The 27,956-nt window shown below is 37.9% G+C and overlaps 17 protein-coding genes across 17 annotated transcripts; 10 read left to right on the top strand and 7 right to left on the bottom strand.

Moving 5' to 3' along the window:
• Nucleotides 1-43: 43 nt before the first annotated feature.
• Nucleotides 44-655, top strand: yox1 (MBF complex corepressor Yox1; the record flags this gene model as incomplete). Its single annotated transcript, XM_056179653.1, has 1 exon — nt 44-655. One exon carries the CDS (start codon nt 44-46, stop codon nt 653-655), a length of 612 nt encoding a protein of 203 aa, XP_056035321.1.
• A 123-nt stretch (nt 656-778) lies between these two features.
• On the bottom strand, nt 779-1,868 carry rec6 (meiotic recombination protein Rec6; the record flags this gene model as incomplete). Its single annotated transcript, XM_056179652.1, has 5 exons — nt 779-1,216; nt 1,273-1,487; nt 1,528-1,591; nt 1,628-1,711; nt 1,758-1,868. 5 exons carry the CDS (start codon nt 1,866-1,868, stop codon nt 779-781), a joined length of 912 nt encoding a protein of 303 aa, XP_056035767.1.
• Nucleotides 1,869-1,958: 90 nt separating this feature from the next.
• On the bottom strand, nt 1,959-2,222 carry dpm2 (dolichol-phosphate mannosyltransferase regulatory subunit Dpm2; the record flags this gene model as incomplete). Its single annotated transcript, XM_056179651.1, has 2 exons — nt 1,959-2,117; nt 2,163-2,222. The coding sequence occupies 2 exons, from the start codon at nt 2,220-2,222 to the stop codon at nt 1,959-1,961; spliced, it is 219 nt and encodes a 72-aa protein (XP_056035754.1).
• Nucleotides 2,223-2,570: 348 nt separating this feature from the next.
• Nucleotides 2,571-3,359, bottom strand: rps402 (40S ribosomal protein S4; the record flags this gene model as incomplete). The annotated part of the gene is made up of 1 exon (XM_056179650.1): nt 2,571-3,359. The coding sequence occupies one exon, from the start codon at nt 3,357-3,359 to the stop codon at nt 2,571-2,573; it is 789 nt and encodes a 262-aa protein (XP_056035776.1).
• Nucleotides 3,360-4,249: 890 nt separating this feature from the next.
• kgd4 (mitochondrial alpha-ketoglutarate dehydrogenase Ymr31/Kgd4) lies at nt 4,250-4,545 on the top strand (the record flags this gene model as incomplete). Its single annotated transcript, XM_056179649.1, has 2 exons — nt 4,250-4,292; nt 4,331-4,545. 2 exons carry the CDS (start codon nt 4,250-4,252, stop codon nt 4,543-4,545), a joined length of 258 nt encoding a protein of 85 aa, XP_056035773.1.
• A 146-nt stretch (nt 4,546-4,691) lies between these two features.
• Nucleotides 4,692-6,416, bottom strand: SOMG_00855 (endomembrane system acetyl-CoA transmembrane transporter; the record flags this gene model as incomplete). The annotated part of the gene is made up of 4 exons (XM_056179648.1): nt 4,692-5,006; nt 5,051-5,460; nt 5,502-6,158; nt 6,227-6,416. The coding sequence occupies 4 exons, from the start codon at nt 6,414-6,416 to the stop codon at nt 4,692-4,694; spliced, it is 1,572 nt and encodes a 523-aa protein (XP_056035233.1).
• A 782-nt stretch (nt 6,417-7,198) lies between these two features.
• SOMG_00854 (antibiotic biosynthesis monooxygenase-like domain) lies at nt 7,199-7,975 on the top strand (the record flags this gene model as incomplete). Its single annotated transcript, XM_056179647.1, has 2 exons — nt 7,199-7,267; nt 7,442-7,975. The coding sequence occupies 2 exons, from the start codon at nt 7,199-7,201 to the stop codon at nt 7,973-7,975; spliced, it is 603 nt and encodes a 200-aa protein (XP_056035227.1).
• A 246-nt stretch (nt 7,976-8,221) lies between these two features.
• Nucleotides 8,222-9,394, bottom strand: crr1 (glycosyl hydrolase family Crr1; the record flags this gene model as incomplete). Its single annotated transcript, XM_056179646.1, has 1 exon — nt 8,222-9,394. One exon carries the CDS (start codon nt 9,392-9,394, stop codon nt 8,222-8,224), a length of 1,173 nt encoding a protein of 390 aa, XP_056035240.1.
• Nucleotides 9,395-10,879: 1,485 nt separating this feature from the next.
• Nucleotides 10,880-12,454, top strand: inp2 (myosin binding vezatin family protein involved in peroxisome inheritance Inp2; the record flags this gene model as incomplete). The annotated part of the gene is made up of 3 exons (XM_056179645.1): nt 10,880-10,937; nt 11,007-11,119; nt 11,180-12,454. 3 exons carry the CDS (start codon nt 10,880-10,882, stop codon nt 12,452-12,454), a joined length of 1,446 nt encoding a protein of 481 aa, XP_056035239.1.
• Nucleotides 12,455-12,999: 545 nt separating this feature from the next.
• pop3 (TORC1/2 complex WD repeat protein Pop3/Wat1/Lst8) lies at nt 13,000-13,944 on the top strand (the record flags this gene model as incomplete). The annotated part of the gene is made up of 1 exon (XM_056179644.1): nt 13,000-13,944. The coding sequence occupies one exon, from the start codon at nt 13,000-13,002 to the stop codon at nt 13,942-13,944; it is 945 nt and encodes a 314-aa protein (XP_056035242.1).
• A 1,833-nt stretch (nt 13,945-15,777) lies between these two features.
• SOMG_00850 (ARS-binding protein) lies at nt 15,778-17,295 on the top strand (the record flags this gene model as incomplete). The annotated part of the gene is made up of 1 exon (XM_056179643.1): nt 15,778-17,295. One exon carries the CDS (start codon nt 15,778-15,780, stop codon nt 17,293-17,295), a length of 1,518 nt encoding a protein of 505 aa, XP_056035241.1.
• A 291-nt stretch (nt 17,296-17,586) lies between these two features.
• nrf1 (vacuolar transporter chaperone (VTC) complex, GTPase regulator subunit Nrf1) lies at nt 17,587-17,955 on the top strand (the record flags this gene model as incomplete). The annotated part of the gene is made up of 1 exon (XM_056179642.1): nt 17,587-17,955. One exon carries the CDS (start codon nt 17,587-17,589, stop codon nt 17,953-17,955), a length of 369 nt encoding a protein of 122 aa, XP_056034992.1.
• Nucleotides 17,956-18,498: 543 nt separating this feature from the next.
• On the bottom strand, nt 18,499-18,801 carry SOMG_00848 (Schizosaccharomyces specific protein; the record flags this gene model as incomplete). Its single annotated transcript, XM_056179641.1, has 2 exons — nt 18,499-18,608; nt 18,747-18,801. 2 exons carry the CDS (start codon nt 18,799-18,801, stop codon nt 18,499-18,501), a joined length of 165 nt encoding a protein of 54 aa, XP_056034993.1.
• An 865-nt stretch (nt 18,802-19,666) lies between these two features.
• ath1 (ataxin-2-like protein) lies at nt 19,667-22,015 on the top strand (the record flags this gene model as incomplete). Its single annotated transcript, XM_056179640.1, has 1 exon — nt 19,667-22,015. The coding sequence occupies one exon, from the start codon at nt 19,667-19,669 to the stop codon at nt 22,013-22,015; it is 2,349 nt and encodes a 782-aa protein (XP_056035980.1).
• Nucleotides 22,016-22,173: 158 nt separating this feature from the next.
• SOMG_00846 (SPBC21B10.02-like, conserved protein) lies at nt 22,174-22,602 on the bottom strand (the record flags this gene model as incomplete). The annotated part of the gene is made up of 1 exon (XM_056179639.1): nt 22,174-22,602. One exon carries the CDS (start codon nt 22,600-22,602, stop codon nt 22,174-22,176), a length of 429 nt encoding a protein of 142 aa, XP_056036325.1.
• Nucleotides 22,603-23,246: 644 nt separating this feature from the next.
• On the top strand, nt 23,247-26,447 carry cdc28 (ATP-dependent RNA helicase Cdc28; the record flags this gene model as incomplete). Its single annotated transcript, XM_056179638.1, has 1 exon — nt 23,247-26,447. One exon carries the CDS (start codon nt 23,247-23,249, stop codon nt 26,445-26,447), a length of 3,201 nt encoding a protein of 1,066 aa, XP_056036308.1.
• Nucleotides 26,448-26,682: 235 nt separating this feature from the next.
• On the top strand, nt 26,683-27,723 carry pmt1 (tRNA (cytosine-5-)-methyltransferase Pmt1; the record flags this gene model as incomplete). The annotated part of the gene is made up of 2 exons (XM_056179637.1): nt 26,683-26,853; nt 26,893-27,723. The coding sequence occupies 2 exons, from the start codon at nt 26,683-26,685 to the stop codon at nt 27,721-27,723; spliced, it is 1,002 nt and encodes a 333-aa protein (XP_056036313.1).
• Between the last annotated feature and the right edge of the window lie 233 nt (nt 27,724-27,956).

Genomic DNA, 27,956 nt, shown 5'->3' with positions numbered 1-27,956 from the left:
TATCCTTAACCATATAATTACAAATGGATACTTATAGAAAGTAATGTCTCAAGATACATTCTCTACTCCTAAACAAAAAAGTGAGTCTTCTGAACTAAATAATCATCTTGCTAGAGATCAGGAAGATGAAGACCTACGGGCCAAACGAAGAAGACGGCGTACTACGGACGCTGAGACATCTATTTTGGAGCAATATTTTTTGAAAACGCCTAAGCCAAACCTTTTGGAAAGACAAGAACTCAGCAAAAAACTAAACTCTAGCATGTCCCCACGAGAATTGCAAATTTGGTTTCAAAACAAACGTCAATCACTGCGTAAAAACAATAGCTTACACCGTGCACGTTCAGAAATTGAGCTAGAAGGTGTAACTCCAAGGAGACAATCTATGATAACTCTTTGTGAAAGTCAAAATGGTGAAGCTGAACTATTCTTTCTAAAGAAAACTGTCGATAATAACCTCAACTTGGAAAACAAATCAGCAAAACAAACTAGAAAAACCGACACGTCAGAAAACATCGGAAAACTTCTCTCTAGCAAAGTTAATCAACCTCCTTCACCGAAAGAAGATAATAATTCGTCCCATAGGGAATTGGAAGAATGCGCCAAAAGTTTAATTGAATTACAACAAAGAAATAATCATGCTCAGCATCAATGAAGCTCTAATTTGAACGTTAATGGATAAATATTAAATGTTTATAATAAAAGTCACAAAAGACTTAGTAATAACCTATTTTCGCGTTTGCTAATATACTCGTGAGGAAAATTAAGTAGCTAAAATTTATATATCACTTTTAGAATGAGAAGATAGTACTTCGTTTAGAAAATTATCTGACGATAGGATTGTATCTGAAGATATAGTTTCCTGTAAAGTTGTGCTCGACTCATTACTAGTAAAAGCGGTTTCTGTTGGCAAAGAAGGATATGAGATAGTATATGGAGGTGATGAGTTTAATGCTGAGCTTTCATCTATATTAGGTTCTTCCATCTCATGCTCCTCGCTTTGCCTTATAACTTCATTAACCATTGTTTCATATTCATAAAGCCCACTGTATAATTCATTTTTCCTTATGTTTTTTCGTAAACAATTCCTTGTCTTTTGGCATATCAGGTCATGTACTATCTTTTCATTCAAGTTTTCTTTTGTACCAGCCCTGCTAAGGATTCTGTTTATTGAATTGGAGTATTTATCAGCGTAGTACATGGTGTTTGAAAATTTCTAAAGCAATAATCACCGTTAACAGGTATCTTGACCAAAAAGATCTCTCAGCATACCTTATATAGATTTGGTTGAAATGATAAAGGACATTTGTGACTTAGGACATTCACAATGTACCGTAGTAAAGCCTGGTATATTAAATGTGCTACAACCTTAAGATTGCAATCAACCTCAGAAACATGGCTTTGCCGAAGGTCACAGTTCATTACCAGTATAAGTAACTCCCGAACGGAACCTGGCTTAAAAGAGAATTTTGGGGGATTAATAGTGACTAACAAGTAAGCATTCTGAGTATAAGCTTACATACATACATCTCACAATATGCCCGTTCACCTCAGAATTTAACAACACAGAGAATTCCAACTTCTTCCAAACCTACTTGTAAGTAAGATTTCAAAAAATATAACGTACAGAAAAACCAGCTATTTCATTTCCCAAAGAATAACACATCAACGGATCAATGGGCTTCCCATTATGGCGAAATCTAACCAAAAACTTCAAGTGATTAGTCAACAAAAGTACATTAAAAGTTAGTTTGTACTTCAAAAGGAGAAGAAGTGAGGCTCTCAATATCTTCCTCCAAAGAGTTCCAGATTTCTTGAAAGTTATATTCCAGTAAAAAGTCTTTATCGGAACTATATATTCTATGCATTGAATAATAAATATGCAATCAGAATGGTAATGTACAAATTCAGCTTTTTAGGGTAATGGGGAATTCTAAGGTGAGACGCGACGCGTAGCATTACGTCTTTCGAGTGTTTTTTTCAGATTTGATCATCACTAATGAAATAAATGTTCCAACTAAGCAAATTCCAAAAAGCATCAAAGATACTGGTACGACAATTGCCCATTCACGATCTAAGAAGAATTTGTGAGTTGGGTTCATCCCGTCAACAAAAGGCTAATTTACAATGATTAGTTAAAAGAAATAAACATTTTAATTTACCATGATTAAAATCCATATAGTGTAATAAATAAAAGCAGCTGTTAACAAATAGATTAACATTTCCTATTGTATACATCAACTTTTGGGCATAAATGAACCAGGTCTCTGCTACAGTTTATTAAATGAAATAATAACTTGTATCTGCTTGAAGAAAACAGTAATGTATACTTGAGCTTAGCTTGGTTATTTTTTAGTAGTTGAAGTTGGTTAAAGCAGAGTTTAATCCGCAGTACATTCTACTTTAATAAATAAACACCCTGATCATCAACAGAGCACATTTACTATTATGTATTCTTCCATACAGCAAAAATACACTACAAAAGCAAATAGAGAGTTTTTCCGTACAAATTGCTAATAAAAGCTGCTTTATGTAAAGTCAATTTTATTACCAATACTACATATAAAATTTTAGGCAAGTCCCTTAAGAGCACGTCTGCGGTCACGCTCTTCAGTAATGCTGAGCTTGACACCCTTGCCCTTAGGCAAAGAGATCCAGCTCTTGTTGGTCTCACCAATAACGAAGACGTTAGAGAGACGAGTAGCGAACTCACGGTCCAAAGCATCCTTAACGTGGATGATTTCAAAGGAACCAAGGTGGTGTTCACGGTGAATGATGGTACCAACACGACCCATGTTACGGCCACCGGTGACCATGACTTGGGCAGAAGTATCAAACTTGATGAATCCTTCAATCTTGTTGGTTTCCAAGTTAAGCTTGACGGTATCGTTGACCTTGATCAAAGGATCAGGGTAGCGAATGGTACGGCCGTCATGAGTGACGATGAAAGGAATACCCTTGGCACCCAATTGGACACGCTTAACCTTGCAAAGCTTGTACTTGGCTTCTTCAGCAGTGATGCGGTGAACAGTGAAACGTCCCTTAATATCATAGACAAGACGGAAGTGTTCACCAGTCTTCTCAATGCTAATAACATCCATGAAACCAGTAGGGAAAGTGTTGTCAGTACGAACCTTTCCGTCGACCTTGATCAAACGTTGCATGAGAATAGCTCTAACCTCACGACCGTTTAAGGCATACTTGAGACGGTTGCGCAAGAAGACGATTAAAGGAAGGCACTCACGAGCCTTATGAGGACCAGCAGAAGGCTTGGGAGCGTAAGTACCAGAGAGCTTGTCTAAAAGCCAGTGGTGAGGTGCGGCCACACGCTTCAGGTGCTTTTTGGGGCCTCTTACCATTTTTGTTTCAGTTGGTTCAAGGAAGATTCAAAGGGGGCAACGCCTAGTCTCTTGTGAATATTCGCCAAACAGTGACTGCTCACAACAAACAAACCCTACCCTAAAGCATGATAGGAAATGATTGGTAGTTATTACAATAGAAAAAATGATAAGCTTATAATCGCATAATATTGATGAATCCTTGAAGTTTCAAACTGTCATTTATAGTTCACAAATAGCAATTAGCATTATTATAGGTATCTAGGTAAACCATAGAAAAAATATTTAACACAGATATGTGATGAGCCGTTCTCGTATTTCAAACCAGTTTGTTGCAGGTTTTCGCAACGAGCTTGCCATTAGCATTCAACTATAGGTAGGTAAGAAAACAAAGTTCCATAAAAATGTTTATATACTTTAAACCGGTTTTTACTAAATTGGTGTTTCAAATAATGAAATTTCTTTAAGCAATGCATACATACAACCGATTCGTTTTTGGTAATCCTCGCAGGGATTTCGCTTTCAGCTTTTATTCTTTATTTATTACAAGCATTAAGTCTTGTATTTAAAAAACACCTACAAAACAGACCCTTTCTGATTATTTTTCAAGTTGATAATTCCATAACAACACCATTACTTCCAACCCTTCGACCGTGAAAAAAAGAATAACAGTATCGTAGATACGTAAATTCAATTAATGCATCAAAACAAAATTGCGTAAAATAATTTAAAAACATCAGTAGAAAACCGTATATAGAATAGTGAACTTGGGTGCGTATTATGAAATACTATTGATTGGTATGCAGTTTAGAGATATGCCAGGACGGAACTAAAGCCATAATTAACGGAAGGAGCGGATAAGTTCTGCTTGAGAATTGAGAATTCGTTTTTAAAGATACTTTGAAACCAAAATGGCTAGAAAAGCGCTTATTCAGTTTGTCAAACATTTGACCAGTATGTTTGTACGGCATGAAGGTTTACTAACCAAGTAGAATCATCTGCTGAACGACGTCCCCATCCTGCCGTTCCATTTGCTTTGCCATCTAGCTTCTTTTCCAAAGCTGGAGCACCTTCCAATGACTCCTTTGGAAGCCAAGACGTTTTCATTGCAAACGATAGAAACGAACTTTCACCTCGATTTCACCGTATGCCACTTAGCGACTTGGAAATGAGTATTATTGAATCAGGTGGTGCTTCTGTCTATTAAATTCCCATAACAATTACCCTTATAAATGAGAATTGGTTACGTCTAATAAATGAACTTACGACTAGCAAACAGCAATTACCTATTTTTGAAAATCGAACGAAACAAAATAAATAAATATATTTAATCAAAAGAAAGAGCATTAAAATCTATTGATTTGAAGAATATTTGCCATGAATATGCCAAGATGAGGCCGGTACTTTATTAAGCTTACGCACAATCGGGAAGATTGTGATTATACAAAGAAGGATAGAAAGAAATATGCCGAGGATGGATGTAAAGTAGTAGCCATCTGTTTTATATATACATTGACCTCCTGAAGCCACACATTGATTTTTCACATCATCCGTGATGCATTGCAGGCTATGATCGGTTGAACAATAAGAATATGTCACCCAGTCTGCTAACTTTAGCATAATGTATTGAGGCCATGTCCCACCTAAATTGCTTAGTGTATTGAGAATCTATAATCAGAATTAGTTTTTGCTGCTATACTGACTTCTCATACCGTCATATATGTACCTCCGATAGCAGGATCAGATATTTGGCTGTGGAACACCCCAATCGAAACAAATTGGATTGTCATAAAAGAAGCGTTGAGCGTGTAGCATATAAGAATGGAAAGAAACAACGATAACTTCTTTGAAAAATGAGTGACCGTATATACAAGTGCCATGTTAAGCACAATAGAAGCTGTTCGGCCCCAATAACCCCATAGCCAAAAGTGGAGAGGCCGACTGTTGCTAACATGCCCAATGTATACACCCAATATTAATCCCAAGGGAAAATTGATTAGAATAATTAAAGACAGCATTGCTTTACTTAAGCCAAACTCTGTTGCTTTTAAGAGCGTCAAAGTCTCATTAGCGACAAATCCAACTTTACTGAGAAGGTGAACCGCCAAAAGCTGTTTCATATCTAGAACATGTTAATTTTTACGAAGGTTATTGTGAACTTACTCCTCAATGAAATAATATCTCGAATTGAACGAAAGGTATCCTTCATGCTCGCTACATGCTCAGGTTTCTGTTCCTCCCAAACAAAAACCAAAACAACTGAAAAGAGGGTAATCAAAGCCCAAAAGCGTATATATCCACTCAAAGTGATTAATCCTTCATCTAAAGGGCTGATACGCAAAACAGTATTTGCAAACTCCGGGGAAGTCAAAACCAACAAAACCGTAAACGAAAGAAAAAAACCTGTATTCAAACCAACTGTTTGGGCTGTTGAAGCATAGTTCAATTGATGAGCATCAAGCATATTTAATGACCAACCATCTACTGCAATATCTTGAGTCGCACAAATGAAAACCAAAAAGAAACTCCAAACCGTGAAGGATTTGATGTAAGAAGAGCCCCTTTCAATCCATACATCTATATTGTAGGAAAAGACTAATAAGGTGCAAGCTAGAAAAAACGTGCAAGGTGCTACCCATGTCTTGCGTCGACCAAATTTGGAAAAGTAGTATGTGTCTACTATGGGACTCCAAAGCACCTTTAAGCTATATGGATAAGATGCCAATGAGTACGTCGCAATATCTGAATAAGTGCAATGCGGTTTTAAGAAATAAGGAATGCTGCCTTTTACCAATCCCATAGGGACACCTTGAATAAGGTCTAACGCTTTGGTTAGCAAATATGGTTACTTGAAGTGTTTAAGCCATGTCTCAACAGCAAGTGCATACACAATAATATCAAGAAGGCGATATTCTTCTTTTGTTGAAAGGATAATGGTGGATATACTTCATCGTACGAACCTCTATCATCGGGGATATCGTCTGTCGACAGATTTAATGTGTTTGACACAGCACCATTCTCTAAATCTTTTAATTCAATGGCACTTCGACCAGCTCTTTGATGCAGTTTCGACAGCATGAAATTGTAATAACGTAATGATGGAAAAGCAGAGTACGTTTCCTTTGAACTTGTAAAGAAAAAATAATGGATATCTTTTAGCAAAACCAATCTTAAAATTCCATTCCACAATAAATCAATGCTAAAACGCAGAATGGTTCCCATTTAATTCACTTGCAAACACCGCTAGTCCAGCATCCAAATTGCGAAACGCAGTACGCTTTCGTGTACGGCATTATATGATACCAGTTCATCATGCAAAAGATTTTTAGTAGACTCTTGCTAATGCTTTTATGTCTATTTCGCTTTCGATTCCATTCAGATGGACTTTTGAATACTTTTTAGTTTTTCGTATGTAGAAATACTTTTATGCTCTCTCATCCCTTCATTTCAACATTGTTCTTCTCATGGACATTAGGAATTTAGATATAAATAATTATAATTCTGTTACCCATTTACGGAAACTTTGAAAAGAGCAGCATTTTGGTATAAAAGCAGTTCCAAAGTTGTTTACTAGAATCGTTAATTGCTGAATTTCAGCTACTTGGAAAAGTAAAAGATATCTCTACATTCAGTCAGCAGTTGTTATTATCGGCCGACTAAAAAATTCAGCATTAAAAAATAAACTTTCTCTTCAGAGCTAGTACACAGAACGGAACTATCCTGACTTTTCTGAAAATTATATTACGTAATGAAATCCGAAATCGTAGCGACTTGCAATACTATATAAATGGACTTTGTTGGGTTTGGCTTGACTTCTAAAATTTGACAGTTGCAAAATCAAAAGTTGTGAATAAGTGAATATGAGCTTTCCTGCAAATACACACGTCCTTATTCCTAAAGCCCCTCTCAAAACCGGCGAAGGAAAAAAGGTAAGTTAACTTACACAAGGATATTCAGTTTAGATCGGTTGAATAAAACAAGTAAAGCTTTTACGGATTGAAACTTCTCATTTCTATTTTAAAGCCGACATCTGCTTGGACTTGTTAATCCAATTTTTTTGCCTTTGATCCATCCTTTGAGTTCAAATTTTACTTACTCCATAGGTTCTTGATCTACTGAACGATGTGAGTACACATGTTGTTAAGAATGAACCTTTTACTTCATGCTACTACTTTGGCTACGATGCCGCCAATCCAGATTCCGTTTGGGGCATTGAAGTTTATGAAAACAAGGACGCTTTGGAAAGTAAGCATATGGTTTCACCACCTTTTCTAAAGTTTGCCGGTTATCTCAGCTCAGAGCAGTCACCAATGGTTGAACCTATCCAATTACTGAACTTCGAAGTCGTAGATGGTTTTTTGAACAAAAACGGCGCTCCTGAATCTCTTGATGATTACCTTGTTTATACTGAATACCAAGCTTCTGGTAATCCCGATGAATTAAAGGAGCAGCTTACGGTGGATCAAGAAGCTGACACCAGCATTATCCTTCACTCTTTGGATGATTCTTTGCTCTTTGCTACAGTAACTAGATATGCCAATGGCCGCAAGCAACCCGAACCTGCCCAAGTTCCTGGTGCTGCTGCTACCGTTCAGCATGTGAAGTACGCTGGCGTGGGATTTTTGACACATAACTAAGGAATATTCCTAACAATACTATTACTATTGTAACGTTTATGAAGTATTACTAAATTAAGTACCTTATATTTGATGCTTATTAGTACAATGACATAAAAATTAACACGTTATTAAAACCAACTTCAAGGCAAGTGTAAACAACACTCACAGCCAATTTGTTCTTGCCATCCATCTTAGAAATCATATCTTGAATGACTTTGAACTTTCATTGTATAACGGTTATGATTGTAGCCGTCTGAACAATAATTATTGACTTTTAAAGACGTTCAAACTACGAATATCCCAGTATGCTTCTGTAAGATTTTGGGGATTATTGGCAACAAAATCAGTGCAGCTAGAAGGACATCCAGCATTTGTTAAAGACGAGCTAGCTCCAGCCCAATCACCACAGAATGTAAGATCAAAAACGATTTTCTGATTACCAAATCGTTTATCAATATTACATTTTGTGTTGGGAAAGTCAGCTAAAGGAGTTTCCCAATTAGCGGGTTGAGGTTGCTTGTTTGTAATGTCTGTAGGAATATTTGTACGATTGAAAAACCAGGCGCGAATACCCTCGCTGCGCCAGTCAAGAGCGTAAACACCACCTTGTTGTGCATTAAAAGGGGCTCCAAATGAACCATCCTCAGCAGCCTTCACACCACAACCAGCATTATTTGCTCCGGGAGCATTTACATAACAATTAGATTGCAAAGTATTTCCAGTCATTACTTGCTTGACGCCTGTCATGTCACAACCATCGTCGGTATGTAATGTAACTTGACCCTTTCGAGCCAAGTTCACATTTTCCATGATATCAATTTCACCATTTTTAGGCCAATCATCACCAACTGTCCAAAATGCGGGCCAAGTACCGCATCCAGTAGGTGCATGCAAGACATCAAGGATAATCAAAACGTTTTTAAAATACTCCTTAGTTGAAATTCGAACAGATGGACGACCATTAGGGGCTTTCTCCTTGTTGTCAGCAGTCATAATCACGTTGGTACTGTTGGCATGAATTAAACCCATTTGTTCACTGGCTTCACGGGTCTTGTATTGAACAAACCCTTTAGTAGGATCTGCTTCACTGAAAAAATCAAAGTTATCGAAAAACGATTCACCTTCGTATGACTTGAGCATTGTGTAGTTCTCTTGTTTGTACGAGGGGTGGCGGTTTCTTTCATGAGTACGATGGCCAAGGACACTGCCCAAAATAATAATAAGAAGAACACAAATAAAGACGATGATACCAATCAGAATCTTTCTCTCGTAAGTCTGATACCAAGGCTTCTTTATTTCATCAAAATGTTCATCGTCAGTATTCAACTTGCGACTTTCTGGTTCATATTCATGAGGATAGTTTGAACCTTTCTCCAAGTGACTGGAGAAGTCATCGTTTGAGAAACTTTGCTGAGAATGATGCGTTACGGGAAGCATGATAAGTACCACCAGTTAAGAAAAGCCTAAATCAAAATAGAATAAAATAAAATAAAATAATAAAGGGAGAATATAAAGGCAACTTTATAGTTTCGAATATAAAGTAGAATGAATTAAACAGAAAAGCAGAAAAAGAGAAAAATAGGTCCTATGCTTTCCTCCAAGATATCAAAAAATAAGGCAAATATAAATATGAGAATTCAAATATAAAATGAAGGTAAAAATCAAGGGTAAAATAAAAGAGTGAGAATGGGAAAAGGAAGCGTTTTCGTAGAAAGTAAAACGAAAAAGCAATGAGACAATGTACAAATGAATCCTCCTTAAATGTCAGAGAATTAATTACTTCGATAGTATAAACCTATGTTAACAAATATGTCTGGGTATTAGAAGTAAAGCAGAAAAATATCCAGTAAAAATTACGAGCGATGAAAAGAATGAGAAATAGAAAAAGAAAGAAAGTCAAGGATTAGATGCTATCGTACGCTTAAATATCGAGAGCTGATCGTGAATCAATGCACAAATAAAATACCCATAAATAGACGTTAATAATGGATACTTAGAAAATATTTCCTTGTTTGTCTTTATTTCTTATAAATTTAACAAATCATGAACCTATAAGTAACCTTTGAGTGTCACTAACTTTCCACTTGTATTCAGACAAAACAAGTTGGTAGTAGTTGAGCAAGTATGCTGTTGGTTACTATATAAACACTGAAGTAAGGTGAGGCTGTGTACATACATCTTACCGAGGTAGCATTGTTACTTTCTGAGTTTTTAACTCGAACGAGAAGGTAAAGTTAAGAGATGAATGAGGAAGCATCATAAGGCCTCGTAGCCATTATACAAATGGACTCATAATTAGAAAATGTCATTGAAACTTGTCTATGAGCAAACGAAAGATGAGGCGTCGTCTATAAGCACACCTATGTCTCCTTAAAACTTGCAGGTTGCCTACAATTCTCTATGTATCTCAAAACGATTCCCCAGAAACGTCGGTCAATCTCGTTCTAAGGCTTGTTGGTAACTTGGTGGTTTCACGAAAACAAGAGACAGGAGGATGGTGATGATTCAAGGCTCGTTGAGGTAAAAACCAATACGAACAGGATAGCTAGGAAGTCCGTACATTCGGAAGAGCCTTTCTTCATCTAATTTTATGGATCTAATTGTTAAACATCGACTTCGCTTCTTATACCATATTTGAACAGTAATATGATTGTCGCGTTTGTGGGATAATTATTATATTACAGAGGAATGTGATTTTTTATGAGTATACATGTAAAGACAGTTGCACGCGCACGCGTTTCTCATAATATGAAAGATACTCGCGAATTGATGCAAACTTTGGTGGAAGTCTTTTGATTTTATTAAAATAATCATTTCATGTATGAGTTCTTGCTTAAAGTAACCTTACATCCGAAGTCTTTATAGACTATTGCCTGCTACAAAAGAATCCTTTGAGAGCATCCGGTTACAGTTGCCGCTAGCATGAAAGGAATTCATCGCTCGTTAAGTAATTTATTTTTTATAGAAAATATTTCAGATGGTATTGTTATCTCTATTTGCTTACTCTTAGTGAATGAATCATGAATTAACTAACACTCCTATGGCATAGACACCCGTAACAATGGTATTTCGCGCTATTGGTCAGTAATAATTTCCAAGTTGTACTATCTTGGATGTGTTTCTTCTGATCTGTTTGTAAACCATGCCTGGCCTTATGTTTTGGTATGCTTGTCTATTCTTCCATTACAGCGGACTCACCTGCTAACATTTTCGACTTGTTAGGAATCTTTTCAACCAAATCTGTGCGAAACAGAGAGAACCCTTCTTTACGACAATATCCAGTACATAATCTATACTTCAGACTTGCTTGTTGGAGACCATAAATTACATTGTCAAGGAAATCTGACTTTTAGCTCATCTATCCCAGTCCCAAGTCCACCATCTTTCTCTTCTAAAAAGCTTTGGTATATGTTTACTTACCAATCTTTCTTACATGCTGGCTATTGCTTGGGCTTCTATTGCGTGGTTTCATTACTCTGCAACTTCGTGTCTTTTAATCCCCTCAAAATTGGCTTTTATTGCTACCTCATTTTCTCAATTGTAATAATCTTTTGTCATTTTTTGGTATATTACACTCGCATCGACGGTTTGTATAGTATATACCGTCTAACCCATGCGTTGCAATCGTTCGAAGATGTTTCCAATCGCGTTTACACTCAGATCTGTGAGTTAGGTCATCCAGATTACGTTGACAGGTCTTCTGATGATTTGGGTCAGCATAACCAGGGTTTTCAAATCAGCAGAAATCAAGAGCTCATGTCCCGAAAAGTCTCTGACCTATTTGGGAAGCTACTACCATCGTACCAAGAGTTGCTATCAAGATTATACCCATTTACAGCTCCATCGTACTTGAGGGATCTCCTGCTCCTCTACAAGCTGCCCAACTGTTTCACCAATACTTCAATCCCATTTTCGCTAAAACAAATTGTAAACCCTAACTTGCAGCGGAATTCTCTGTATTGTCTCCGGAAAGAGGCAACTGAGTATAACTCTCATTCTAATGAATCCTTGCTGTTTTTAGTGAAAAGCTACTCCGAGTTAACGGTTGTATTCAAACAAATTCTTTGTTGTATACTGTCATTTTCTGTGCAAACGTTTCCTCAAGAATGCACATCATGGCCAACTTTGTGTCATAACATTGATAGTTTAATTGCTACACTGTGTGACTTTACTGAACAACTGTCTTCATTCTCCTCTTTTATGCCAGAAAGTGGTGGAGTGACTCCAGAAAACGATCGTCTTAATCATTCTTCCCGTAACAAAACATTTGACGTGGAAAATCTTAAAAAGAAATTACAAAGATTACATTTCGCAATGCTTGAAACGCACGGAAATATTAGTTTATACTTACAAGAAAATGCGAATGTAGGGTCCCAAGAAGGGGCCTTAAAAGAATACGATCACTTTGGATTTCAGCTAAAAGGATTACTGTCTGAATGGGAATTTTATCGTGATATGCTGACCCCAATGACTTCCTCTTCAAGGAAGAAATGTTGATAATATTACCTTCTATAAGCTCTGAAGTGTATATAATTCCATCGGTATTTCAATACAAAATACCAAATGTGATGAGGTTACTGAAACCTTCTATGCAACTACCTTTTACAGAGGAGCCCAATCTCTATTGCTATCCTACATCCTAAAGAAGGATGCTATAGTTTTATTGTACTTTTCGATTCAAATATAGAGAATACGTACTACTATGTTTAACATGGAGGTGCTCTAACCGACCCTTGACTACCGTTAATTTTGTTCAGACACATTCTTTTTTTTTTCTGCTAGATGAATGTTTCATACTCATTTCATAGAGAATATATAATTAATAGATACAATAGGTTGAACTAATACTACGCGAAATTTTTTTATTTTCTTGGGAAATCCAAATACTTGCAATAGAGTCGCCGCGTATTACTCTTGTTTTAATTTATATAAAAGAAAAAGAGGAGTAAAAATAACGAAAAGAAAGAAAGATTAAACATTAAAATAGCAGCTGGTTACATACTCCAAGATAAACTTGGTTTGTGTCCTCTCCCACTCACCGCATGTCTGTCCAGTATCCACCACAGCATTCCGTACTACTAGTAAGTAGTGGATATGATCATACAATTCGATTCTGGGAAGCACTAAGTGGCATTTGTTCAAGAACTATCCAGCATGCCGACACGCAAGTGAATCGACTTTGTATTTCACCAAACAAGCGTTTTTTAGCAGCCGCTGGAAATCCGCATGTACGCCTTTACGACATTAACTCTAATAGCCAATTGCCTTTGATGACTTTTGAAGGGCATACCAATAATGTTACTGCAGTAGCTTTTCATTGCGATGGTAAATGGCTGGCCACGTCCAGCGAAGATGGTACGGTAAAGGTGTGGGACATGCGTGCGCCATCTGTACAAAGAAACTATGATCATAAATCACCTGTTAATGATCTCTTTATTCACCCAAATCAAGGTGAACTTATCTCTTGCGATCAAAGTGGAAGAGTAAGTGCATGGGATTTGGGTGAAGACTCTTGTACACACGAATTAATTCCTGAGGAAGATGTGCCGATGAGTAGTGTTACAGTCGCGTCTGATGGAAGTATGCTTATTGCAGGGAACAACAAAGGAAATTGCTACGTTTGGAGGATGCTTAATCACCAAGGAGCTTCTTTACTTCAGCCAGTAGTGAAATTCCAAGCTCATCCGCGATATATAACGAGATGTGTGCTTTCACCGGACGTAAAGCATTTGGCGACATGTTCTGCCGATGCCACTGTTAATATTTGGAGCACTGACGATATGTCGTTCATGTTGGAAAGACGTCTGCAAGGGCATCAAAGATGGGTTTGGGACTGTGCATTCTCTGCCGACTCAACGTATCTAGTTTCAGCTTCATCGGATCATGTAGCTCGTCTGTGGGAACTTTCAAGTGGAGAAACAATTCGCCAATACTCTGGTCATCACAAAGCAGCGGTATGCGTTGCTTTGAATGATTATCAAATTTAAATTGTAAACATGTATATTTAATTCAAGTCTAGGATTCACTGCCGTCGCGTTCTTAATGTAATCTATGAAACGGTTTTTACCAGGCAATGGGAAGAGTTCTTTTTTCTGTGGAAGGAGGATTTCTACCTGTGAATAATTTTTGTCAGTATTTAATGTTAGGAATATGACTATCGTAAAGAAAAAATAAATGTTAGAAATTTGAGAATAGAGGTGACGCATAGGGAGAGGTTTACGAAATAAAGATATTAATTGGTAAAGCTATCCAAGAAGCAATCATTTGTATTAGCAAAGTAGGAACCCAAGGAAAGGAGCAGAGAGCACTGAGCAAGAACCTGGCTGCGTACAAGAGTCGACTGTTTAGACTTACATATTCGTGTGTGATTTGACTTGATTCTCAACATCAATAGGAAGGATGCTTCATACCTTTGTAGGGATATGCTTAACGATTGCATTATATGATATCAAAAAATGTCTAATACTATTCACTTTAATTATGATTATAAAAGATAGAGATATGATTTATGGTTGAAAACCTTGCTAAATGATTGCTTTAAAAACCTTTTAAGCATATAAATACCTATATGACAAACCGTCAAAGACAAGCCTGTACTGCTTGTCCAAGGGAGCAAAAGCAAATTTCAAAGTTTCATCTCTCTTTTTGTGTTTTTGACGTATTCTTTGTACTCACAACTTGTCCTTGAGACGTTTGTTTTTAGGTGGTTGGCTGTAGCCATTGTTTGGAGCATAGAAAAAGTACTTTTACGAATCAAATGTGTGTCGGAAATGATTAAAAAAGTATATTTTCCATGTCCTGTTTTCTTTGGAAGGGGTATGCTGCTGTAGGAAGGTTCTACGGAAACACACTGGATTTTGGCTCCATTGAGTATTGAAATGATCGTGCATCCTCCTTCTGTATGGAACGGAACGTATGCTAAATCTTTGCTCAACACTGACTGCTTTGATAATTTTAAAAGAGCAAGAGAAATACGTGTTGAAAAGGTATTACGTAAGTCCCCCTGTGTATCCCAGAATTTGGTGTAACTGATCGTTCATAGGCGATGCTAAAGCTGCCGTTTTTCTTTTGAACTATTTGTGTATAGTGCTTGCGACTAAAAGAAGTAAAAAACAAACCAACATTTCCCAACAGTCGTCGTCGTCCCTTGGGAAATAAGAGCGACGAAGGTTTTTCACGCCAACAGATGCTATGCTCCCAGAGAGATTTACCAACTCGACACAGATGCGACGCGACACACATGTAAGAGGGCAACAATCGTCAAGTATGTAGAAGAGAATTTGTGAAATGAACAATGAATGATACTAGCGCTGAAGGGATGAACCAATTTCAAATCTATGATAGGCAGTTTCAATAGTACAAGGCAAATATGTGCTACAGAGGGTCATGTCATGCAAAACGATCGTCTTGTTGCAATTTCCTATGCCATTAATCATTCATCAGTCCCATGTATAAGAGAAGAAAAAATTAAACAGAAAAGAAATTGGAATGAATCTGATATGCTGAAAAGGAATTCTTTCATGGAGAAACTCCATTTCTCAATAATAGTATGGGGTATGTCTTGTTTAGACAATAACAGTATGGGCGATGATGTAAACTTTCATAACGAGGTATGTCAACTTAGTTGAGTTTATTTTTGATAAATACGAATAGGATGGTTGTGAAAATAAACTCATATTAAATTCATTACTTCGAGGTCAATAAATATTCGGCTAAACGGATCGCCCCTAGACGCACTTGCAGTTTGTTAAAGGGAAAAAATTGTGATGATCGAGTACTCACAAAACCAAAATGCTGAGCGCTGATTACTAAAAGTAAATATGCCTCCAGTACGGCGTCAAGTCATTACAAAAAAAGAAAAGAAAGAACTACGTGATTTCTACTTTGGGTGCGTTGAAAAACCGTCGCAACAAAAGTTGATGGCTTGGTTTAGAGAAAAGTATGATAAAGAATTGTCGCAACCGTCGGTTTCTCAAATATTATCATCGAAATATGAATTTCTTGATGAAACGGGCTCTGAAATTTCCGATACACCCAATACTTTACCCGCGAAATATCCTGTTCTGGAGAGTGCTCTTGTGGAATGGATCCAAAGAACACAAAAATCCGATATTGGCATAAATGAAGAAGTTATACGAAAAACCGCATGCGAATTTTGGAAAAAGATCCCGGCGTATTCAAACTTGCCAACCCCAGAATTTAGCAGCAATTGGCTGAAAAGGTTTCAAAAGCATCCTTCTAATCCCCATGACAATGTTAAACTAGCTGATACAGACATGATTTATGAATTTGTAAAGCATTACGCCTTGGAGGATGTATTTTCATTCGACGAAGTAGGACTTTTATGGAAGCTCGTTCCAAATAAACCTCCTTCTGTCGAATTTATACACGGCATCCGTCGCGAAAAAGCGCGCGTTTCTATAGCAATGTGCTGCAATGCCCTTGGTACAGAAAAATTACCCCTATGGATCATTGGCTACTCAAAAGAACCTCGCGCATTCCGTTCTGCGCGTGTCAATATCCATGCCCTTGACGTCGAATGGAGATCAAATGGTACTGCTCAATTTAATAATATTATAATGCAGGAGTGGCTTATTTGGTTCGATCAAAAAATGTCTGGTAGAAAGGTTTTACTTCTTTTGGATCGGCTTAGCGCACATGAATGCGCCGTAGAAAACATTCGTCGTACTAGAAGTTTTCAAAATATAGCCATCTTATGGCTACCAAAAAGTTCCAACCTGACACAAAATCCGTATTCTATGGGCATATTTCGTAATTTTAAGGAATGCTATAGAAATTATTGGCTCCGGTATATGATGGACCAAGTCAATCTTGGTCATGACCCTATAAAAGCTGTCAATATACTAAAAGCTATTCACTGGATGGTTGCTGCATGGAATTTTGATGTTTCCAGTTCCTCAATTGCATTTAGTTTTCAACGTTCCGGCTTAATAACCATAAAAGAAAGTTTTTCTGACGTAAAACTCCCATCTTCTACAATACAAGCTTCTGAAAAACTGAAATCTTTGTTTTACCACTTTACAGACGTAAAAAATCAGTCCATCGATCGGTTCATAGATCCTGTCGAAGAAAGCGTCGTGGATGAAGATGCTGATGTTACTGACCAAATTGCAGCCGAATTTTTGAAGGACCGTGATTTCGAGAGTGATGAAGAAGAAGAGTACTTTGTATCTATTACAATAAAGGAAGCCATGCAGTACATCAGCATCCTACAACAATTCGAAGAACAACAGGAGATGCCAAATCCTGAGATTGTGAAACAACTCATGTACTACGGCAAGCTTTTGCAAGACCGACAGGAACCCAAAAATTTGTAAATATTTTTCTTTCATTTTTAGTTCTCCATTTTACATAGCACATTCTTTTTTTTTGTTTTATTTTTATTTTTTTCTTAGAACGTTTTTTGTTTATAATTAAATAAAGACCTGCACTGTACATCATTATATTCACAAAGTCTTCTCAGTTGAGGCATGTGTGTTCGTTGCCTTTGTCACAACATTTTTAATACATCGAATAATTAGTTAATTGGTGGTATATTCAATATTCGGTCATATACATTACCTTGAAGGTGTCCTTTTTTGATTTTCTCATATTTTACCCTGTTTTTAATGTCGACTCAACCACTTTTGCAAACTACCCCAGGGAAAAGAATTGCACTCCCGGTTAGAGTGGAGCCCAAGGTCTTCTTCGCTAATGAACGGACTTTTCTCTCTTGGCTCAGCTTTGCTGTTGTTTTAGGTGGCTTGTCTGTTGGTTTGCTGAACTTTGGTGACAGGATCGGAAGGATTAGCGCTGGTCTCTTTACCGTTGTGGCCATAGGAACGATGGGATATGCTTTATCAATTTATCATTGGAGAGCTTCTGCCATACGAAGAAGAGGAAGTGGTCCTTATGATGATCGCTTGGGACCTACCATCTTATGTTTCGTCTTATTAGCTGCCATTTTGACGAATTTTATTTTAAGAACCTTTTTTTAAAGGGTACTAAGGACATGAGTGCAGATTTTGTTTTGATTGACGCTTCACCCGTGTCGCAACCTTCTAATTTTGTGTCATGAACGTCTCCTTTTATTTATAACCGAACGGGTGTGTCCTAGTATTTGAATATATTATTATAATTATTTCCCGTAATCTCCTTTTCCTTCTTTCTACACAGTTTGTAACATTTGTCTCAGTGTTGTTCCATGTAAATGCTCAATTTGTTTTGCAAGGAATGTTTCTGTGAGAGTGTGCTTCCCGTCTTGTAGATGTATAATTATTTGCACTTCGACATATGCAAGAAAAGAAAACTTATCTACCAATGTGGTTCATCTGGTATCCCATTCATACTAGAACCAAAGAGACAAGACAAAAAGGAGCGCAGAAGTCTTGAATTTTGGAAGCTTTTTTTTGTCTTCAGTAAGGGATTCCATGCCATTCGCAGGGTTTCGACCTGATGCAGGATACAAAAGGAGGGTCTGTCTCCCTTTTGTATCTCTCTCTTTCGGGATTCATACTTTTATGAAATGACAAACGCTAAAATCAATTGGCTTCTTTTTTGTTTTGAGCTTCTCTTTCCCTTTGCAGCTTGAAATATGCCCTTCGCTTTTCGTATAGATGATTCTTTAGTAAGATGAACGAAACGGGGCCACCTAAACAAACAGCTCAGTTAATTTCTACTTTCAATAATGCCTTTTCTATGCAATCTTTTTCCAAGGTCTATGCAATGGGAATTGAGTTGAAACAGCAGCCAACTTTCCATTCTTAACGAAGCTGCTCATTTGACTTACCAACGATGAAAATTCCAAAAATAGAGAACATCTGTTGCTTAAAAGTAATAGCCATTTTGAAATACTTGAAAACAGGAGAAAATCAAAACTCAAGGAATATTTTGAAGACGATGTCACAAGTGCAGTAAGGGTTAGTAGCTTCTTTGAGCGACCGTATTGAAAGGCAACTTACTGGCTTGATAACATTCATCTATTCATGCAACAGGAGTTTGCAACAATAGCATTCTTTATTTTCAATTTTATTTTATTTTTGTTTTTTTTTTTTTTTTTGTAAACTAGAGTAAAATGCTAGAGACGATGGAGATTGTGCCGGCAGGTATCAGGAAAGACATTGAAAACTATGCACCTGTATCCCAAATCAATCTTAAAGGGCGTATCACTGGGAATGACTCAACAAACACAGGAAGCAATTCTTAGATATACTACAAGAACCGTATACTACTGTATGACTACAATTTTCCCATAGACTTTAAAGAATTTTATGGTATTCCAATCACTAAAAAACAAAACCTTCTGCCCGTCTGATGAATGCCTACGGAAATGAATCTTTCTTCTTATAGTTTCATGTTTACATAAAGGAATTCGTTATTCTTCTATTGGTGGTGAGGTAGCAGCACCAGAGAAAACAAAAGAACGAAAAGTACTAAATCCCATTTTACAAAAGCCAATAAAATAAATAAATAATTTAAAGTACTCTACAAAAATTCCTACGTTTTCGCATAATTTGGGATTTACGAAAATTTGCGGTGGGCGCCACACGTTAAACCCCAAAGATTCATCGTAATTGATTCAACCATCAACTTCCAACCTCCACGGAATTCACTAATATCTCAGTCGGGTACTGGGAGGTTGCAAATTCAGAAATTGCAAGGGTATCTGAGGAGACTCAAGTAATTTTTACGGCAACCGATTCTGTCAGAATGGAACAGACCCCACAACGAAACGTTGGTCCTTTAAAGACTGAAGCAACGAAACGATGGTCAGCAGTTGCAGCTAAAGGAAGCAAAGCATCTCAATCGGCAAGCAATAGCGAACGTATTTACACTGAAACGAAAAAGGCAGTGCCAGAAGCAAGTGTTAAAGATAATACGAAAGACAGCAGTAATGTAAACTCGACGTCTTCGACGTCGAACAAACGATTCACAAATACTTCCAACCCGAGACGTGTGAATAATGCGTCTAGGACTTCTTCGGCAAACAATAAGTCATGGAAAACCGATGCAGCGATTTCTTCTCACAGGGGCTCCACTGAACATCGGGAGCGTGAATTATTGCCTTGGAGGCCTGACCCTCAGGATGCGAGCGCCTCTTTGATGAGTTTGGAAGAGTCTGTGGACCGAACAGGCGGCGGTGAATGGGATCAATTTGCCGCTAATGAAGAACTTTTTGGTGTTCAATCTCAATTTGATGAGGAACAATACACTTCAACTATTAATCGAAGTCACCCCAAATACAAGGAACGTGCCCAAGAAGCTGATCGTATTGCAAAAGAAATTGAATCCTCCACTACCGATAATGTTCATCTCGCTGAAGAACGAGGCCGCAAGACCGATGATAGTGGACTTGATGAAGAAGACCTTTACTCGGGTGTTCAACGCTCATCTCAACTGGGAAAACCCAATAACAGGGGCCCTCCATCAAGAGAAAATTATTCCCAAGGAAAAGATCGAGACAATCGTCCTCGAAATGCTGGCCCTCGCAATGGCTTACTGCCTAATGACCCTGCCATTGTATCCCAGCGACACATGGCGTTTTCTCGCGGCGGTGACTCCCGTGCCGCTGAAAAATTCTTCAACGCCCGTCGCAAGATGGGTACGTTATCTAAAGGAGAAAAAGAAGGTCAAATAAAAGAATTCATGCAATTCAGTAAATCTTTGAATCTAGGTGGATTTGGAAGCAAAGGGGATTCTGCTAAGGGAAACAAAGATGCTTCCAAAGAAAAACAAAAGCCATTTGAGTCCGCTGGCGAGACTACAAAGGTTGATGTTTCAGAAAATATTACCAAACAAAAGGAAGAAGTTCCATCTAAGGATGTACCATCTTTAGAAAAGAAAGATAAAGAGCCTACTCTTGTCGATGAATTAAACAAGGAGGAAAAGACTCAAGAAATAAAGGAAGAAGAAGCCAAGCCACAGACCTCCTTGGAGTCTAACAACGCACAAGAGAAACCTGTAAATAAGGAACCATCGAAGCCGTTGAAATTGAATGCTAAGGCTGCATCCTTCAAACCTAATGTTGGTGCCCCCGTGTTTACTCCCGGTAAGTTTGTTCTTCCCCCAAAGCCAGCTGCTTCTCAATCTATGACTTCACGAAAGTCCTCCAGTACAGAAGCAGGAATGACTTCAAATGCTGGAACTCCAGGTGATAATAAGGAGCGTCCCTTCTTCCCTAACGGAGGTTCTCGAGCAGAATCATCCGTCATGGAAAATTTTAATGTCATTAAGACCGCTGCTGGACAAGAACAAATTGGAGAAACATTAGAGAAACCATTTTCTTGTCCCCCTACTTGGGCTTCTGGCCCCAACGATGTGCAGCATATTGTTTCCAACCAGAAAGTAGAAATTGATGCAAGCCAAGGAAAGCGCAATTCGGCAACAGGTGCCCAAGTTCCTGGTTTAGTTCTTCCTAATGGCCCCATGTCGCCAGCAATGCCTGCTTTCACTCCCGGTGTTCCTTACGTTCCTTTTGGTTATCAAGTACCGGGATATCCTCCTTACATGCGTGCTCCTAGCCAACAACCGTCGGTCGCTGCCTCACCAAACGCTACACCTACTTCAGGAAATTCTAGTGCGGTAGCTTCGCCCATGTTTATGGCACCCCCAGTTATGCCACCTTACGGAGTCCCTCCCTTCCAAGCGCAGGGCAATAGCCCCAGGGGAGTGGCACCTGCTACTTACTATGTACCTCAGATGGGAGGAATGGGAGGAATGCCCATGATGCCATATCCTGTTAATGGTGTGCCTCCTATGTATGGACAGTATGCTATGAACAATGGAATGATGAACATGCGTTATCCTGCGTATACGGATTTTAGACGAAGCAGTTCCCAAAGATCGTTCAACCCTTCTAGGGGAAATCGTCATCAAAATAATGGATACAAAAATGACAACTACACAAACAACCACAACAATAGTAATGATGGTAATAATGCTACTGATCAGAGTCAGGATTCGAATGCAGCAGCTGCTTCCAATTCCCAAGTTCCGGAATCTTCTGAAGTTGTTGAACCTGCACCAACCGCAGAGACTTCCGATGAGAAGACATCTTGAGTGTCTGCTATCTTGAGTTCCTTTGAATAGCTAAATGTTATGTAGAAATAAGACATGATTTAAATCATTATCAATAAATGTGATACAATGCTTGTTTATAACTATTGCTTAACTAGCATGCTAATGTGAAAACATGGTAAATTAAAAGTCCCATCAAGTTAAGTGGAGACTTCCATGGTTGTAAGGCCGCACCAATGGCCATTGTTCAGCTTACTTAATATATAATAAATAACTGTAGACGCTGTATCCTGGTAACTGAAAATTTGTACCGTATTTGAGCTGCAGCAGTCTTGAACCGCTTTCATGATGCCACTGTATTCATTACGAGGATCAAACTCTTTTTTATCGATGCTTTCGAACTCTGAGGGAATCTTCTCTAGATAGATAGGATGAAAGAGTTCATCTGACTCACTAGTATAGTAGTGACCCTTTACTTGTTCTGACAAAGCGCTTAATGGAGCTGAACTAGGAATGTTGTCAGTGCTTTTCATCCATTGAGAAGGAACTTCACTAGGGCTTTTGGGAGGAGGAGAAGGAACTGGGGCATTTGCAGCATTCAAGAATTGATTATAAGCCTCATCTGACATTTTTCTAGAGGTAGAATATCGATAATTATAAGAAAGAAGAGGACTTTGAAAACGCACGCAAGAAGTTACTTGCTTACTTCTTTTAATAAATGGGAGTATCGAACGAATTTTGGAAAAACAGCTTTAAACTAAAAGTTAAAGGTGCTATTTATGTTAAGAAAAATATAGAGCTTAATAAAGTATTTTCGTAATGTACCTCAAACAGTAATGACCAAACGATCACTAGTGCTCACAATGGAAGCTTAACAGCGATGGCACAATTGTTGAAGCGCAAAGAAATAAAGTCTTTGACAGGTAAAAGGCCAGCTATTAATTGAGTAAAATTGAATTAGTAATTCTTCTATTATTATTCAACTTTATTTTACGAATTCTTGTTTATTTCATTAGGATCATTTCAAGTAAATACTGTAGTTTTAGTATGTCTCGTAATCAAAGTTAATGAGGTCTAGCATCTGGCAAGAGGGAGTATAGTCTGTAGAACGCGACTTCGACGCATACATGCAAATGCCAAGCTTATATTACCAATTGTTGACACCAGAAAATTATATATGATATAAAAGCTCGTTGAGGATCTTTCCGTCTTTAAGAATTGAATTAGAAGAGCAAAGTTAGAAGGTGTATTCGACGGTATAAATAAAGGAAATATGTCTTTAGAACAATATGTTTCGGATCAAGCAGTTGCACTTTTAGGGATGTCAGAACCTTCAGTTGTAGAGTATATAATTGCTGAAGCTTCTCATTCACATAGCTCTCAGGAGCTGTTTCGGAAATTAGTGGGATTTGGCATGGAGGAAGCTGATTCCAAAGTGCATGAGTTTGCTCATTCTCTGTATTCTAGGATACCAAAAAATAAAGGAAAGACATCAGACGACGCATACAATTACAGAAAAAAGCGACAGAGAGAGATTCTGCAAATGGAGAATCAGAATGCAAAGTACGAACTGCTATTAGAGCCTCAACAAGCAGAGCGGTCGAGCAGGTTACCGCCTTCGGACTCGAAGAAGCGTAAGGAAAGACGCAAGGAGCATAAACGGGATATATTAAGACGCAAGCATGATGATGACGAATGGCAAAGTGATGAGTATGAAGAGGAAGAAGAAATCTCGAATACTGCAACCAACCAGGAGGAGAAGCTATCTGAAAAAAAGCAATCACCTGAAGCTAATTTTACTATCAAAAATAATGAGGAAGATGAACGAATGCATGACTTGAGAGAGAGAGAAGAGTTTGAGGAGCGATTAAGGCAAAGAGACTTGACGACTTCAACTCGAGATTTAGTTGAAGATTACTCTTCAAAGCTCTCTTCGGAAGAAGTTGCTTTAAGAAACCTTGCGGATGATCCAGACTCTCGAGAACGACTGGCTGCGGAACTACGTAAAAAGTCTCGCCAGCACTATTTGAAGCCAAGAGCACAACAGCAGTTGGAGCTTTTGGGAAGAGAGATTCAAGATGAAGAACTTTTATTTGCTGATGAACAATTAACAAAACGAGAAATCTTTGAGTTGGAAAAGAAAAAGGAGCTATTAAGGATTGCTGAAGAGCGCATGAACTTGAATGCGCAAGCTGCCGAATATCGGATGCCCGAAGATTACTTCACTGAACAAGGGAAATTAGATAGAAGGCGAAAAGAGGCTGTCTTGCACCAACGCTACACGGATGCTAACGACGAGCGTCAGCCTGCTACCCCCTTTGGTGCTGCCGAACAAGCCCAATGGGAGTCTCAACAAATCTCAAAAGCTCTCGTATATGAAGATAATATGAAAGCTCCCACTCAAGAAAAACAATTTGATTATGTTTTTGACGATTCACAAAAGATCGACTTTCTTTTAGAGTCCAACATGCCTGGTAAATCTGAGTCAGGCGCCGAAGCATCTGCACCTGTACTTTCACCAGCCGAAATAAAGGCGATTTCAATGGAGGAGTCCAGAAAATCTTTGCCTGTTTACAAATTCAAGGATGATTTGCTAAAGGCAATCGAAGCTTACCAAGTTTTGTTGGTAGTAGCAGAGACAGGTTCAGGAAAGACTACCCAGTTGCCGCAGTTTCTACATGATGCCGGATATACCAAAAACAACAAGAAAATTTGCTGTACGCAGCCACGTCGCGTAGCCGCTATGTCTGTTGCTGCTCGTGTAGCTAATGAAATGGATGTTCGATTGGGCCAAGAAGTTGGATATACCATTCGTTTTGAAAATAACACTTCTGAAAAAACGGTAATAAAGTATTTGACTGATGGAATGCTTTTACGAGAGTTTCTGACTGAGCCAGATCTTGCTAGTTACTCAGTTATAATTATAGATGAAGCACATGAAAGAACACTTCACACTGATATCCTATTTGGTCTCGTGAAGGATATTGCTCGATTTCGCCCTGATCTAAAAGTCCTGGTTTCTAGTGCTACTATTGATGCAGCCAAGTTTTCTTCCTATTTTGATGAGGCGCCTGTCTTTTATATTCCTGGTCGGCGGTTTCCTGTTGATATTTATTATACCCCTCAGCCAGAGGCAAACTATATACAAGCAGCTATAACTACAATTTTGCAGATTCATACAACTCAACAGGCCGGCGATATATTAGTCTTTTTGACTGGTCAAGATGAAATAGAAATTATGTCTGAAAACATTCAAGAACTGTGTAAGATTTTAGGGAAGAGAATCCCTGAAATCATTCTTTGCCCAATTTACGCTAATTTACCCTCGGAGTTGCAAGCGAAAATATTTGAGCCTACACCGTCTGGTGCACGGAAGGTTGTTTTGGCTACAAATATTGCAGAAACTTCTATTACTATTGATGGAGTGAATTATGTAATCGATTCCGGATTCGTTAAGCAAAATGTGTATAATCCGAGAACAGGAATGGAAAGCTTAGTTTCTGTTCCCTGCTCTCGTGCATCTGCTGATCAGCGTGCTGGACGTGCTGGTCGAGTTGGACCCGGTAAATGTTTTCGTCTTTATACTCGCTGGACTTACAACAATGAGCTTGATATGGTCACGTCTCCGGAAATCCAAAGAACTAATTTAACCAATATTGTATTACTTTTAAAGTCATTGGGAATCAATAATTTATTGGATTTTGATTTTATGGATTCACCACCTCCAGAAACATTGATGCGATCATTGGAGCTTTTATATGCACTCGGAGCTCTAAATAATCGAGGCGAACTCACAAAGCTGGGAAGACAAATGGCAGAATTTCCTACGGACCCAATGCTTTCTAAATCGTTGATATCATCCGCTAATTATGGATGTGTTGAAGAAGTCCTTTCTATAATAGCTATGTTGGGTGAATCTGCTTCGTTATTTTATCGACCAAAAGATCGTATCATGGAGGCTGACAAATCTAGAATGAACTTTGTACAACCAGGTGGTGATCACTTAACTTTGCTTCGTATATGGAATGAATGGGTAGATACAGATTTTTCCTATCAGTGGTCACGAGAAAACTTTCTACAGTATAAAAGTTTATGCAGAGCTCGTGATGTGCGAGATCAGCTCGCAAACCTCTGCAGTCGTGTTGAAATTGAATTGACTAGTAATTCTGCAGACTCACTGATGCCAATTCAAAAGGCGATAACCGCTGGATATTTCTCTAATGCAGCACGATTAGATCGTACAGGTGATTCATATAGAACTGTTAAAAGCAACCAAACGGTATATGTTCATCCAAGTTCTACTATGGTTGAAAAGAAACCGAAAATTATTATTTATTATGAACTTGTCTTGACGAGTAAAGAGTACTGTCGACAAGTTATGCAGATCCAGCCAGAGTGGTTATTGGAAATTAGTCCTCATTATTTCAAGCCTGAGAATATCGAGGAAATGTACAAAAGCAAAAAAAGAAGATGATTAGATCAGCTTCTTTATATGAGAGATTTCATAAGCAACTTAAAAACGGGATTTGACGATTTTGGGGTTTTTGTGAGAATTTTAATTTTTCGTAAATAAAATGATATGTTTTGTCCATATATTATTACATTTATACACATTCAAACAAGAAGCATAATCCCAATAAAATTTTAACAGTCAGACAATTTAACAAATATGCACTAACGAACGATATTAAGTTACAACCAGAAAAACTATGGAAAAAGGGACACAATTTATACGAGTTTTGGAGTTGTATTCTGGAATTGGGGGTATGCATTATGCATTAAAGGCATCAAACATATCGTTCGAAGTAGTCTGTGCGATTGATATCAATCCCCTTGCGAATACGTTGTATAATCACAATTTCGGAAATCGAGCTAAACATGTACGATCCAATTTCTATTCGCTATACTAATAAATGAAGATAGACATTACTAAGCTCGATGCGGCTGATTTAGATGAGTACAAGTGTGATTTATGGACTATGAGTCCGAGTTGTCAGCCGTTTACACGCATTGGAAAACAGCAGGATGTGCAAGATCCAAGATCTCACGCGTTTCTTCATTTACTAAATGAACTTCCGAAATTAAGTAGTCCACCGGAGTACATTTTGATTGAAAATGTTCAAGGATTCGAACATAGTTTAACTGCTCACAGCTGTCGCGAAGTACTAAAAAGGGTGGGTTATAACTTTATAGAAGGAATTGTAACGCCAAAGGAACTTAACATTCCCAATTCTCGTTGTCGATGGTATGGTCTGGCCAGGAAAGATTCATCAGTAAGCTGGAACTTTGACGATATCAGAAAGACTTCATTCAAAGACGGTTACAAAAATGAGGGATTGAAATGCTTAAATGATTTTTTGGAAAATCAAGTTAGCCTTGAATCGTACTTTCTTGCTGATAAACTTATGTTTCGTTATGGGCATCAACTAGATATAGTAAAACCAACGAGCACTAATTGTTGTTGTTTTACTAGAGGTTATGCGCAATTAGTACAAGGATCCGGATCAGTTATACAAACCTCGGATCATGAAAATATAGCAGACCAATTTGAAAAGGACAGGATGTCTTTGAGACTTCGATACTTTACTGCAAGGGAAATTGCAAGGATTATGGGGTTTCCGGAATCATTTCAGTGGAAGGAATTAGGAATTTCGGAAAAAAGCATGTATCGTTTACTAGGAAATAGCATCAATGTAAATGTTGTTTCACGACTTCTCTCATATCTGCTAAATAACCATACCAGCGGATAGAAAGTGGAATAAATTGCTGGATGAAATCGTTGAAAAATTTTTTTGTATTATCTTTTTGCTTAATCCTTTCTCTTCTTTCTTTCAGGAGACTGTTTACGATGAAAGTAAACGTTTGGAGACCGTATCATTCAGGTTATTCTCACTCTTTTAACACGGCTTAAATTCTTTATATGATAACTTTCTTTTTTTTAAAAAATACTACCTATTTATTGATTTTCAGTCTTTCTTCATTT

The sequence above is a fragment of the Schizosaccharomyces osmophilus genome, chromosome 1 (genome assembly GCF_027921745.1).
Source record: "Schizosaccharomyces osmophilus chromosome 1, complete sequence".
Classification (NCBI taxonomy): Eukaryota; Fungi; Ascomycota; class Schizosaccharomycetes; order Schizosaccharomycetales; family Schizosaccharomycetaceae; genus Schizosaccharomyces; species Schizosaccharomyces osmophilus.
This window is presented reverse-complemented; position numbering and strand designations above follow the sequence as displayed.